This window comes from Portunus trituberculatus, chromosome 38 (assembly GCF_017591435.1).
Source record: "Portunus trituberculatus isolate SZX2019 chromosome 38, ASM1759143v1, whole genome shotgun sequence".
Classification (NCBI taxonomy): domain Eukaryota; kingdom Metazoa; phylum Arthropoda; class Malacostraca; order Decapoda; family Portunidae; genus Portunus; species Portunus trituberculatus.
The window spans coordinates 26559043-26573239 of record NC_059292.1 but is presented as its reverse complement, the minus strand read 5'-3'; the positions used below and the strand labels follow the sequence as shown (position 1 = coordinate 26573239).

The 14197-nt window shown below is 39.8% G+C and overlaps 2 protein-coding genes across 5 annotated transcripts in view; one reads left to right on the top strand and one right to left on the bottom strand.

Annotated features, from left to right (window-relative positions):
* Positions 1-14197, bottom strand: part of LOC123514647 (sorting nexin lst-4-like) — a 39260-nt gene that overhangs the window by 14962 nt on the left and 10101 nt on the right. For 2 of the 4 annotated variants that reach the window (XM_045272658.1, XM_045272657.1), the window contains exons 2-3: positions 2925-3086; positions 541-726 (exon numbers count right to left, since the gene is read on the bottom strand). In XM_045272658.1, the coding sequence (XP_045128593.1) occupies positions 541-726; positions 2925-3086 (348 nt within the window). The other 2 variants (XM_045272660.1, XM_045272659.1) reach the window with 2 other exon arrangements.
* The window catches only part of LOC123514650 (intraflagellar transport protein 27 homolog), a 24378-nt gene continuing 16225 nt past the window's right edge, over positions 6045-14197 (top strand). The window contains exon 1 of the mRNA XM_045272669.1: positions 6045-6431. The gene's annotated coding sequence lies outside the window, so the exon portion shown is untranslated. The remainder of the gene's footprint in view (positions 6432-14197) is intronic.

Below are 14197 nucleotides of genomic sequence, written 5' to 3'. Positions count from 1 at the left end.
TAAAATAAGGTATAGCATTCTGGTACTATGTAACCTACTTGTCTTAGATAAAAATTGCAGTTTTGTAAAATAAACAGACTTAGATATTATAGTGCTAATATCTGTCAATGTTTTGTGAACAAGAAGTCTTCAAAATCAGGGATCCTAACCCTAAACTTCCTCAAGCATCCTACAGTATCCTTAATGGAAAATTATTAAAGAGAACTTTCTTTTAGTCAATGTAAACAGTGCGATTATTTTTCAACATAGTGTGTTTCTATTGAACATCTGGTTCTTTTGTCAACATGACAAGCATCTACCACTGCATACACATTCACCATTGTTCTACAATGGTTTACACAAGTAATGGCAGATGGCCATAAGTCATGAGCATTCTCCGTGGCTTTGAATAAAATCTAAATTAATCAAGCTCACACACTGAAATTACCAAACAAGATTAAATCTGTCTCAAAGGTGAATATCTGTGAAGGCATATTATACCTAATGTCAAAATCATGGAAATAATGGACTTGATGTCTTGTTGGAAGAGCTCTGCTTTACCTGCTGTGGTAAGGACTGCCTCTGTGTGTTTTGTGCATTCTGTGTCTGACCACCTGTGAAGGTGTTGTTCTGGCTGCTCCAATCCACGCTGGTTCTGACATCTGTCCAATCGTTGCCTAGATTTGCATATTCAGAGGGTAGAGGAGGAGGAGGCATGTTTGGGGGTGGGGCTGATGAGTCATGTGCCTGTAAAATAGATTGATTTAGTTTGTTTTAAGAAGAAAAACAACAGGGAAAAAATCTCAAAAACAAAACTATGTACTACTACTTCCATTACCACAAAAACCAATTTGCTAATTAAAAAGGCAATTCTCAAATGGCTTATCCATACTGTTTGTGTCATAGATATCTGAATTCCAGTGATTCCTTGATTATCACATTCAATATTCCCAATCTAAAATAATAAAATTCTTCAAATATGGCACGATATGCAGTACCCTTTCCAATTTCAGGTTCAATCTCTTCCAAAGGCATAGACAAAACTCAGATTACAAAACTCAGGCTATTGAAAAAAGCTTATTTCTTCCAACCACATACCCAGATCTGTGCATGTGTGTGTTTCGTTGTTTGGGCACAACATTACAGGCCGCCCAAACTTTTCGCTAAACTCAAAACACAAAAAATACCTAGTCTACAACTAAACTTTTCACTATTTTTCAATGGTATGGTTTGTACCACTATCCAACACTCACACCTAGGAAACTGAAAGAAAGTAATCCTTCACTGCTTTAAGATATGTCTGTAAGATGTATCTCTGATCATTTACTCAAAGATTTACAATAACGTAGTTGTGCCAAAGTTCTTCCTTTGCTAAGTGTGAAAAGCATGTATGATTGCATAGCTTTTTGTAAAAAATATAGGTAGGGATTGGAACCTAGAAGACAGGGACCAAGTCTTGTGATGAGTTAGCGATTGTGCTGTCGTTGAGCTGCAGATCCAAGCATGTGAGGCCTCCCAGAGGGGTCTGACCCCAATGACCCCACGTTATAAAACAAAAATGGTAAAGCATGCTCCATATAAATAAAACTGCCTCTGCCACTAATGGGCAGAAGCTGAACAGCACTTCACACATATACTCTTCAAGTATGCCAACAAGTGCTACAAGCCATAACATATAAAAAAAATTAAATAAATAAATAAATAAATAAGATAAATAAAAAAAAGGAGGCAATGGCATAGTGGATAAGGTGGCAAGCGTGGGATCGGGTAGACGTTGACACGTACGTTCAAATCCCACTATATACCGCTTTGAAGCTATGCAATTTCTTGAGTCGTTTAAAGTTACCTACATGTCACCATGATACCCAGGTTCTAGGTGGTTACACTAAAGATGTGTTTGGGTGGTGATATGGGCCCTAATATGGGTACCACTATATATGAAATTGTCTGTCCCACTAATGGGCAGAAGCTTAACAGCACTTCCCACATATACTCTTTAAGTATGCCTACAGGCACTATAAGCAATAACAATAATAATAATAATAATAACAATAATAATAATAACAATAATAATAATAATAATAATAATAATAATAATAATAATAATAATAATAATAATAATAATAATAATAAAATTTTTTAAAGTATTATGGTGAGGGGTTGCTTTGCGTTTGGTGGAGTTAGCACTTTAGTGTTTCTTGAAAAAAAGAAAGTATAAATCAGCACAGTTATTTAAAGATTAAGTGATAACCTCCCTGAAAGTTTTGAAAAGTTTAACGCTAGTTGGTTTATGCAAGATGGAGCTCCTGCTCACACAGCTCAGTCTGTTACCCAGTGGTTACAGGACTGTGGTGTAAACTACTTCAAAAAGTGGCTTAGGAATTCACCAGATCTGAATCCCATAGAGCACATGTGGCATCTAATAAAAAAAGCAACTTATGGATCGTGACGCTTCGACTGTAGCAAAGCTAAAAAATAAAATAAAAGATATTTGGGATATTATTATTACCAATCATGTAGAAAAATTAGCAAGAAGCATCCCAGCACATTTGGAGAAGGTCATCAAAGTTAAAGGAAAATTGCTTGGCAAATAAGGTACCATTTAAATGTCATTAAATGTCCACTGTATTTAAAGGTCATAGTTGTTTGTGTCTTGCATCCAAACTTTCTGCTAGGACTGTAGTGCTGTGCAGAGGACAAAGCAGCAGCACCATCAATGTGTAGTGCGACACTGGCCTCTTCTTTCCCCTCTCTTGCATGCAGACCAATGCCCAGTATCATGGCACCTCATGTGATGGCAACAATTGTGGTAAGACCAGAGACCATATGTGATGAAAGCATGAAACTCAGAATGGTGAGCATCTAGGACTCGGCATTAAATTTGAAGATCATGCAATTCAAGGAGTACTGCATATAAATAGTAGCAAAGTCGGCAGAAGACTCACTTCGACATAAGCTGCAGGGAAGAGACCCGCCTGTCCCTGGCTATTTGTTCCTTCCCACCATCCTTCACCAACATCCTGCCGTGAAACTGTCAGGATCTCGCCCTCCTTAATGGTGAGTTCACCAGTCCCAGGCTGAGCATCAAAGTCGTACAAGGCCCGCACCTAAAATAAAAAATGAAACAGTAAGATTTGATAAAAACAATGAGTCCTAGTTAGTGAATAGATGGGAGCTATATAAAGTTCACCTACAACTGCACTGTTATTAAGGAAGGCCAACACTGAGGTTACATCCTATGGCAAAACTTGACACTAAACATGTTGGTAGTTTTGATGCATTCAGCATTCATACTCTCCTACTTCCTGTTCTTGAAAATAATCCTCCCACTAAAGGGCAGAGAATACAGAAAAGACTAATCTGTAGGAAGAACAGTTAATTAAGTGATTTAGTAAGGATAAAAACTTACCACATAAGCTTTGTTAGTTATTTATTTTCTTTTTTTACATAGGGATGAGGACCAGCCAAGGGCAAAACAAAAAGAGAAAGATTAAAAGAAAAGGCCCACTTAAGTGCTGGCTCTCTAAAAAGTGTAAAAGTGTCAGCCAAAGTTGGGGAGCAAATGCCTCGATACCTCTCTCTTAAAAGAAGACAAGTTGTAGGAATTCGGAAATACAGATACAGGGAGGGAGTTCCAGAGTTTGCCAGCGAAAGGGATGAATGATTAAGAGTACTGGTTAACTCTTGCGTTAGAGAGTTGGACAGAATAGGGATGAGAGGCTGCAGGAGTAGGGGAGGCATGCAGTTAGCAAAATCAGTAGAACAGTTAGCATGAAAATAGCGATAAAAGACAGAAAGAGATGCAACATTGAGAAAGAGGCTGAAGACAGTTAGTCAGAGGAGGGAAGTTGATGAGATGAAGAGCTTTTGATTCCTCCCTATCTAGTAAAACTGTGTGACTGGAACCCCCCTAAACATGTGAAGAGTACTCCATACAGGGACAGATAAGGCTCTTATACAGAATAAGCAGTTGGAGGGGCAAGAAAAACTGGCGGAGATGCCTCAGAACACCTAACTTCATAGAAGCTGTTTTAGCAAGAGACGAGATATGAAGTTTCCAGTTAAGATTATGAGCAAAGGACAGACTAAGGATATTCATTGTGGAAGAGGGAGACAGTCGAGTGTCATTGAAGAAGAGGAGATAGTTGTCTGGAAGGTTGTGTCGAGTTGATAGATGGAGAAATTGAGTTTTTGAGGCATTGAAAACAACTAGATTTTCTAGTATATTTTTCTATATCCACTGGATATAGAAATCCTATGCCAATTCATTCAGTTATAGCTGTTAGATACATTTTGTGGACACACAGCCTAAACTCTCCAGTGTGGTAGGGTGTGTACTCATATCTCTTTGGATTATTGAAGTGTTTCACATCAGACCACAATGAAAGGCATGAATGTATGTGTGTGATGCAGTTATGGAATGAGATGCACTGCCATACACAAAGACAAGTCTGCTCACCAAAGACTGATCTTTGTTACATGATTAAAAACTTTAGGTACTCAATGAAAAGCCCACAATTTTATCACTGAAAATGTCATATTTCTGAAGGAATTATGTTATATAAATACAAAACCGGCCAGTCAGCTGCTAGTCACATCACCAGCATGGACATGACAACACTGAGGGCGACACAAAGAAGCAAAGACTCCTACCTTGCACAGATCCTGCCACAACGATTCACAAGTAGGCATGACACACCACACTCCTCGACAACACGTCCTGGACACTCAATGCTCGGCCAGTGTAACAAGTAGCCTGAACCTTGGTGTTGTTAGTGGCGCATTACTGTGGTGAATACCTTGCCTCGGGTGATGGGACACTGCTTGAGGCGTGAAGACCCTGCCTAGGTGTACTATGATCTTTCCAGCCACTTTTGTAACCCTGTCAGGTAATTTGATGACCCCACCAGGTACTTTTATAACCCTGCCAGACACCAGTGTGACCCTACCAGGTACTACTATGACCCTGCCTGGGAATGTTATGACCCTGTCTGGGTGTGTTGTCGTGTTTCACAAAAATGGCTATGAATTTTGGATGAAATCTTCTAGGATCATAATAACCACGAAGAACTGTGTGACGTGTGGTGTGTGAGGCTAAGGTGAGGCAGCCAGGGTGTGTGAGTGAGGGGCCAGTCTGTGGAGAGCAGCCCTGAGCCCGACCCTTACCTGAGTCGCCGCCATGTTTATGTTTTGACATCGCGTGACGTCATCACCTCCGCGGGGCTAAAGATTTAAAACACGAATTTTTAAGGGGTAAAGAGAATTATGCACCTCTTTCTGATTACTACAAAAAAGAGAAGGAAATTTCATGTAAATAAAGAATGCAAAACAGTATTCAGACGTTTGGCAGGGAGCAGTACCGTTACAAAACAAAAATTCTAGAACAGCCAAACTGAACCTAAATAACTCAATGTTTCAAGTTTGTGTGTGTCTGTGTGATATCTTAAAGAAAAGATAACTTATAGAATCATTATAACAATTGTCAAATACCACGTTTCTTTTCAAATATTTGCATACAGACGTCACGTGACTCACTACAGACGGCAGGAACTGAATGACTCACTCTCTCCATGAGCAATAGTAACTCTAGGTAGGCTTGGCTCACCTCGCCTGCTTTCTTTCTAAATGGGAATCCCTTATGAAGAACAGCGGATGACGTAGACTAAAGGTAAAAATCTACATAAAGAAAAGATTGCGTCATCGTAACCCGTCATCAACTAACATCACGTACTGTATAATAATAACACCGGAGAATAATAGAGATAGGGGAAAGAAAAAGCAAAAATGTGAGTCGTGAAATATATATACAGGCTGAGATACACGTTCAGGATCACTGCCATATACGAACACACTTTTACAACCTTCCTTTTATATACCAATTGTGACAAGTAGCATATAAGGTTAGGTGTGACTATAATGGGTTAGTTAGTAGCATAGTTAGTTATCAAGTTAGTCACAGCGGGTGTGGAATGTGGTCAGTGGATCTAGGGTGCGGGAAACGGGGGTGACCCATTCATTATCTTGCTTCCTCGGGAGTCAGTGTGCGCGTCACATGATCTCGAAGCTAAGACGCAAAGAAAGAAAACTGGATAATAACATTTAGTAAGGTTATATGGCTTCATAAGAGTTTCTTTGCTGGTATAAAGACACGTGATTATGAGCATAAATCACCTTCATTTGGTTCTTGGAAATGACTCACTTGAATGTATACAATAATTACTAAATTGCTTCGGCTTCCTTTTACATTCGTTTTCATATTGATATGTTTGTTACCTTACGCCCGTCTCGCTCAGTCAGTGTTACTCATTCCTCTGACTAACTGGCACACATGACTTCAATTACGACTCAACCCCTCTCGTTCAGCTCAAGGCTTACAAACCACCCCTACTATTAGCCTTGGTCTCGTTCTCCTTTATTCTAAACCGACAGGGCTTGGACAAGACAACAATCAGGTAAGAATCATAAGTTGCTATACCAATAACAATTAATGTCACCACTAGACGCACGCTCGTATCATATACACGCAAGACTACGATTTCATACTCAATTTAAAACTATAATTTCTTGATTGATTCTGAATGTTCTCCTTACGTCGTAGCAGTAAAGCAGCTAGAGTCCTTATCCTAAAAGATTAACTCACAGATGCAGCGAACGTTCTCCTGATAGGGGTACAGCAAGGGGAGCACGAATCTCTCAGGGGTGCCACAGGGGTAGAGCATTGCATAGGTGGCTGGACCGTTGATAATGAAAAGCAGGTCTATTTTTAATATAAGAGGAAGCATCTGGAGTAGGTAGGTAAGGAGTATACTAATTAAATGTAAGAGAACGTGCCGCCCCTCATGGTACACCCCTGCTGCGTTGCCTGATCATATAACAATTGGTGTGTGTGTGTGTGTGTGTGTGTGTGTTATCGGTCATGAAGCTACCAGGCAAGACAAGGGATTATAACCTCGTCTTGTCAAGTTTTCAATTACGTAGATGATAAACCTGCTGTACTCCTTTTAGTCTATTAATATTAATGTTTCGTTAATATATCATATCCAAAGAAAATAAGAATAAATGGTAAAAGTGAAAGAGTAAATAGTATGATAACAGTGACAGTAAGCGTGGCATCAGTGTCTTCCTTCCTTCCCTGTCCGCTGCGGCGCGACACAAAACAATGGATCAGTGTTCACAACATCGCCATCGCCTCTATCAGCAAAATAATATAGCTAAGATAAGCTGATAATGGCAATGTTATAATCGACTGTGGATCATTTCTCTCTTAGGTGGGTCTGGGACGTAATGTAAGAACAGATTACACGGTTTTGTTTCTTTCCTTGACCTTTGACCGTGCACACGTGGTAACTATACGAGCACGTCCTTGTGGAACTGCAAGGTCACCGCATGCTACTGTGTGTGTGTGTGTGTATGTGTGTGTTGTAGGCTATATCTCGACTATAGAGCCTACAACCCTAGTGGGATTGAATCTAATGAAACTCTACAATAATGAAAATGAGAATACAATACAAACAAACCACTATACTTGTTCATAAACCTTTGTACACTAATTTATTACTGCAACGTACATTCATAAATACTACCTTTCAGGAAGAGGAAGAGTAGGAGACAGTACGACCGTGAGACATGACATCCTGATATGCTGCTGACTACAACACTGCTGAGTTCCTTCACTATGAGCCTCGTCTAGGCCTCTACTCTACTGTTACCGCGTGTTGTTCCCCCCCTCTCTCTCTCTCTCTCTCTCTCTCTCTCTCTCTCTCTCTCTCTCAATATATTTACCATAGTGATTATATTAATAAGTATTCATGAGAGAGAGAGAGAGAGAGAGAGAGAGAGAGAGAGAGAGAGAGAGAGAGTCGTTCAATAATCATTAAAACCACGCATTTTTCGCTCTAACTGCTGTTGCAAAATTAAACACGTCTTCCCCATGCACACCATCCCCTTTCCACCTGTCTCTTGCAAGTCCCGTGCAAGAATACTAGTAATGGCGGTTCGGCGCCCCTGTGTCTGCTGCCTGAGGTCTTGCACGTTCGTTATTGTCTTCATTTAGCATCCCACGCTATTTATGTTTCCCTGTTAAGCTTCCTGGACTCATTTGCACGATTCTGTCAAGTAAAGTCAGTCAGTCAGTCAGTCAGTCATAATATTTTATTTATTAGTAAAGTAGTTGATAAGTCTCGTAATAAAAGAAGGGCACGTTCAAAGGGCAGCCCGTGGTGGTTTATCAGAAAAGAGACGCTGCTAACGTGTGCATGTATGCCTATTAGTTAGTGCTTTGTTATCTGTTTACTGGTTGATGGTGGTGGCGGTGGCGGTGGTAGTGGTGGTGATACCATAATAGTGTACAGCCTTGAAACCAATGATTTTTTCCTTCCTTTCTCTCTCTCCCTTTATCTCTTTCTTATTCGTATCTCCTTAATCTAATTTTAAGTTTGCTTTAATATATATCATCATTGCTAACATGAAAAAAATGAAAAAATAAAATAAAGGATATGAACAATCTCTCTCTCTCTCTCTCTCTCTCTCTCTCTCTCTCTATATATATATATATATATATATATATATATATATATATATATATATATATATATATATATATATATATATATATATATATATCTTCACTTGTTCCTACCCTTTATTTTATTTATGGATTTTTTTTTTTCATGCTAGCAATGATCTAAAGTGGAAATACGATTATGATTATTATTTGTATTATTATTATTATTATTATTATTATTATTATTATTATTATTATTATTATTATTCTGTGGTTTGCCTTTAAAACGTTTAGTAGTTCGTATCTTCCTTCCTTTCATTCAATTATTTTTTTCCTCTTTTCATTCCGCACATATGGTCAATAACACTTTCAGTTCAAGATTTCTTTCTTTATTTTTTCTCCTATTTCTTTGTTTCTTTTCATCATGAATCTAGTTTTTCTTTTCAGTAACCCACAACGCAGCTCTAGCAACTATGTTTTACTATTCTTTATTCGTCAATATTTTCTATCATTCTGGTTTAACTTTAGATTCTCCAAAAAGAAACTTTTTTTTTCGTTTCTCTCCTTTCTTCCTTAATTTCCCGGTAACATTAAGATTATCCAATAACACATTCCTCAACCAGTTTTTTTTTCCCCTTCTTGCACTCTTTCCTTATATCTTTCCATATATAGTTTCCTTTCAGAACACAACTAATAATACATATTTCCTCACCCATGTCCTTTCTTTGTTTCTTAAGTTCATTCCTTTTATCATTCTAGTTTCCGTTCAGAATGTTTAACACTAGCTATTTTCTTTCTTTTCTTTTCCATATTTCTGGTTTCCCTTCATCCATCTCTTGTTATATTTTTTTCTTCTCGATTCGTCCCTTATTTTCTGTCTATGTTTTTTCTATTCCTTCTGTTAGTCTTTATATCCTTTTATTTTTCATAATTCTGATTTTCCTTCTGAACACACAGTAGGTACACACCTCTCACTAATCCTTTTCTATTCTTTCTGTCTGTCTGTCTGTCTTTTTTGTATCCTTCTGGCTTCCGTTCAATAACACACACCTCTCTTTCACTTCCTATGTCATTGTGTAGGACGCCAAGGACAGGCCACACTTTGCTATGAATAAGTCGATCGGTGCATCCAAGGTCATTCGTTACTGGCAGAATACAAAGGTTTTCTCGAGTGGAGACGGTGGAGAGAGGAGTTAGGGAGGAGGAAGTATGTGTGATGTGACGTCATGAGATCTGGGTTGTCTTTTTTTAAAACCACGACTATTTACAAGGGACACAAAATTCATTAGTTGAGTACTCTTGTGTGTTGTATCTAGTAGTAATCTAGGATGTTTGTGAAACTATATCTAGAATCATGAAACGCCCTTGAAATTTCCTATAGTTTAAACTAAAGGATGGTAATAATAAAATAAAACGCCAACAGGTTTATAAAGTTGATTAGTCAGGTTCTCTCGTGCGTTTTAACCATTAATAGCGTAGATGGGTACATTCTCATGAAGCTATAGTAGAATAATAAAAAAAAAATTCCCTTGAAAACCCCGTGTAGGCTAACATTCACCGGAGAAACTTTTTACCAGCAGAAAATCAATAAAACACAGAGAGATCTGAGAGGGCAGTAGTGGAGGTGGGGAAAGGTGGTGTTCGTTGTTCGGGAAAGGGAGGGAGGCTGTGACGTCACGATTTTCTCGTCGCTCAGTTGTCATTGTCTCTACATCCTGTACTCCTAAATCATGAAACTACAAGAAAAACTTTACCCTCCATCAACTTCAATGACGTTTCTTTTGCACATCATAAACATCAATTAGATATAACTTCGTGTAAATGGAATCATGACAACGATACAAAATTGAGAGAATTACATTAAGTTGAAATAATAGAAGAAGAGGCGAAAAGTTTAAATACTCACATTTAGGAGTGATTAGTGTCATTACTTCAGCATACGAACAGTTAGCTTACCTGAGATGAAAACAGGAATGATAGCAGCAGTTGGCAAGTATAGAAAGGCCACAGTACACGTATGACTGCGAGACCAAAATTTCTTTTCCTTTGTTTCCTCATCAGACTAATCACAAAGGTTATACATTAATTATTAATCGTGTTTTTAGCAACGTATTCCCTACTAACGATACATAATTCTTATCAATACAATCATGAAAAAAAAAAAAATTCGAATACCCAAATGCTTATATTCACAGCAACAGTTTAGTATTACATGCACTACGGACATACAACTCCAATAAGACACTATTCTACGACCATGCTAGTCAGGCTGTGCACAATAAGGCGTACCCTCCCCTCTGCCTGCCGATGGTACGAATGGAATAACAAATGAAAGTCAATGTGACGGGATTATAGCGTGTTACATCCAAGTGACCGCATTCTCTAAGCGTCTCAGCAGCGTGAAAGTTAATCGCCGTTTTTAAAGGTATTTAGGATTTCCATGATTCTATTTGCAGTTTGATAAGGATTTTGTATCATATGTGGGTAAATTACTAATGAAAACCTGACCGATCATCTATTGGCAAAACTAAAGCGGTTCAGAATACCGGTCAAGGTCTCTGCGTATTTCATTCCTGTCATTCCTTCGTACATACACCGAATGGAAAATAATTTGCTCGAGAGAGAGAGAGAGAGAGAGAGAGAGAGAGAGAGAGAGAGAGAGAGAGAGAGAATACTCAAATAAAACGTTAATAATATCATCCCGTATCATCGCAACATTCTTTCCCTTTCATTCCAAACAAAAGCGCATCTCTGCCATCACAACAGCTGCACATAAAAGCCACCGTTGCACTTAAGACGCAGCCAGTCCTGACCTTCATCCCGCAGGAGACGCTGGGAACAGACAAAGAAGGAATAAGAATGAAACTAGACTTTATGCTCTGCCAGACGAGAGAAGACAGGAAGAGGGGAGCTAGGCGGAGAGCCGGAGATGTGAGGTAGGGAGGGATGGAGAGAGCGAGGAAGGGAGGGTGACTCTACGCCCTGCAGGCCCTCATCCTAACCCACCCTTACCCTCACCCACCCACTCACACTCAGCCTGGTGCCCGTTACGCCTCTCACACCCACTAACAATGACGGTCTGTCTGTATCCCGCCTGGTCCAACGTCTCTTGTCTTCTCTCACGTACCGACTCGTCTTAAATGTTTCACCGTCTTATCTCTTGCGGTTAACAGGTTGCAGTGGACGTTGTTTGGAGTTTTCAAGGATGCTTTTACTATGCTTGCTGTAGTTTACTGTAGTTTAGCAAAGTTGTATATTATCAATGGGTAAAATACTCATAAGAAGTTGGGAAATCTTCTCTGTGTACTTTTTAAAATTTTGAAATAAACCTGATAAAAGAAGTGTTTAAGGTTATTCTCTCTCTCTCTCTCTCTCTCTCTCTCTCTCTCTCTCTCTCATTATTCACTTAGCCCTGTGCAAGACCTGAATCACGAGACATTAAGACATTAAACGTAAAGAGGTTTTGGGACGCACTACACTCCTCTGTCACCATTTACAGGGTTGCCTATGGCTGATACGGACCTTTCTTACTCGTATCCTGGTCAATGTTTTCTTCTCTCACCAATACTATTCTCGAAGGCCATAGAGATGATAAGTTGGGTTCTCATGTTACTTTTTCCTTTTTTTCCCACTGATGATGCAGAGTTCTTATCCGACTATCAGTAGAATCACGAAAACACTCATCAAAACTTAAGTAATTTCCACTAAATCTTGCTGAAGGTAGTCATGAAAAAGACGATGAAATGTTGACAATACGGTTTCATCCTGTTTCTTTTTTTTTTTCTTTCCTTTCATGTGTGTGTGTGTGTGTGTGTGTGTGTGTGTGTGTGTGTGTCGGCAATGCGTAGTATTATGAGCAGGATTCATGGGAAGTTCAGCTTACTTTCTTAGATTTGCATTCAAGGTCAGCCTTAGAGACAATTATATTATTACTTCATTTACTTCACATGCAAGTTAGAAACGCCATGCAAACATTTTATCTATACCTACATACTTGAATTTTTGACCTATAGCAAAACTTATACCGGTATGTACACGTTTCATTGTCTCTTCCCCTGCATGAAGCATCGTGATTTGCAACTTACTCTCTGCTTGAGGAGTAACTCAAAGGAGCAAATTGTCTTGACTCAGGAAGAAAGATTAAATTGCCTGTGATTGTCCTACTTCAGAGACCGTCCCTGAGTGTTACAGACGCCTTAGGGTGGGTGAGACTAGCTCTTATGGTATTCCACATAAAGTATTTGAAGTGAGCTTACTTCTACTTTCAGATATTTCCGTAGTGAAGTGATGGATTGAGTAACGAAAAATTCCCGATTCATGATTAAACAAGGAAAATGCTTCATAATAAAAGAAACTAATTATTTTGTTGATATACTGCACCTATTGTCTTAGATATTTCATGTGATTTGTTACTTGTAGATGAGAGAAGGGTAATTATGAACTTATTGAATAGGAAATCAGTTATGTTATCAGAAATCAGGTAACTAAAAATTACGAGTAACACCTGAATGTGCTGGTTTGCACTGCAAATGATCACACAATTCTGATAAGTTCTTAACATTCCGGCAAAGGCGTGTGTTGCTGAGAGGGTCCTGTATCCATACATATATAGTACTGTACTTGTCTTCAAGATGGACGAGAGGGGCCAGGCGCCGTGACTCGGGCCTCGCCTCGACCGCGGGGAAAGAAACAAACATTTATCCCATTTGGCGCACGAACTACTATCTCTACGTGACTCAGGAATCTTCCGTTATGTTGAAGTTGATATCAAAACTACATTTTACCACAAAGGCCTAAGCGATCGTATAGGCCTGAAGCAATCAGATAAGAAAAGTAACGGAGGCGGACAGCGAGGGGGAGTGGAGGCGGAGAGTAGCACGCCACCTCCACGCCTCCACCCACCCATCGCTGCGATCCACTAGGGGAGGCACTTCCCGGAGCCACTTAAGCCTGAGTGCCGCAGGGCTGGGCGTCACGCAAAGGGCACCGTGACATAAACAGCTCCAGCACACGGGAACACTAACACTTGACACTACAGTCACACAAGTTACAGTGCCTCTATATGTACAAACACTTTGCATGGGAGGCAGGCACACGAGCTTGAGTGAAGTGAGTATGGGTTAACTGCCTCCATGACACCGAGGCGCCTCTTTGTCTTTCATTCACCTGATCCGCCATGGGGAAGCTGATGCGGGCTGTCCACTGCTAACACACTGATGCTGAAGCCTGTGTGTGTGTGTGTGTGTGTGTGTGTGTCCCGGAGGTCGACGGACACCCGCACCAAGGATATTGTGATATTACACGTTCTCTGCTGTCTGTACTCTCTCTCTCTCTCTCTCTCTCTCTCTCTCTCTCTCTCTCTCTCTCTCTCTCTCTCTCTCTCTCTCTCGAAACAGAGCATGTAGGATGATTCGTCTCAGCAATAGTAATATACCTTCTCTCTCTCTCTCTCTCTCTCTCTCTCTCTCTCTCTCTCTCTCTCTCTCTCTCTCTCTCTCTCTCTCTCTCTCTCTTCCAAAATCACAGCAAGGCGTAGTTCAATCAATTATTGTTCCAAGGATTATCTAAGCGATAGGTTATCAGAGCCTCCCATCCATATCGCCGCGCGGGACTCCTCCAGCCTTCACTGCACTTCCTTCTGCCTTTGTGGCGCGTCCTGCTTGTATGCCTGGCTAACGCTTTATTTAGACAAGTTTGCCCAATCACATCTGTAAC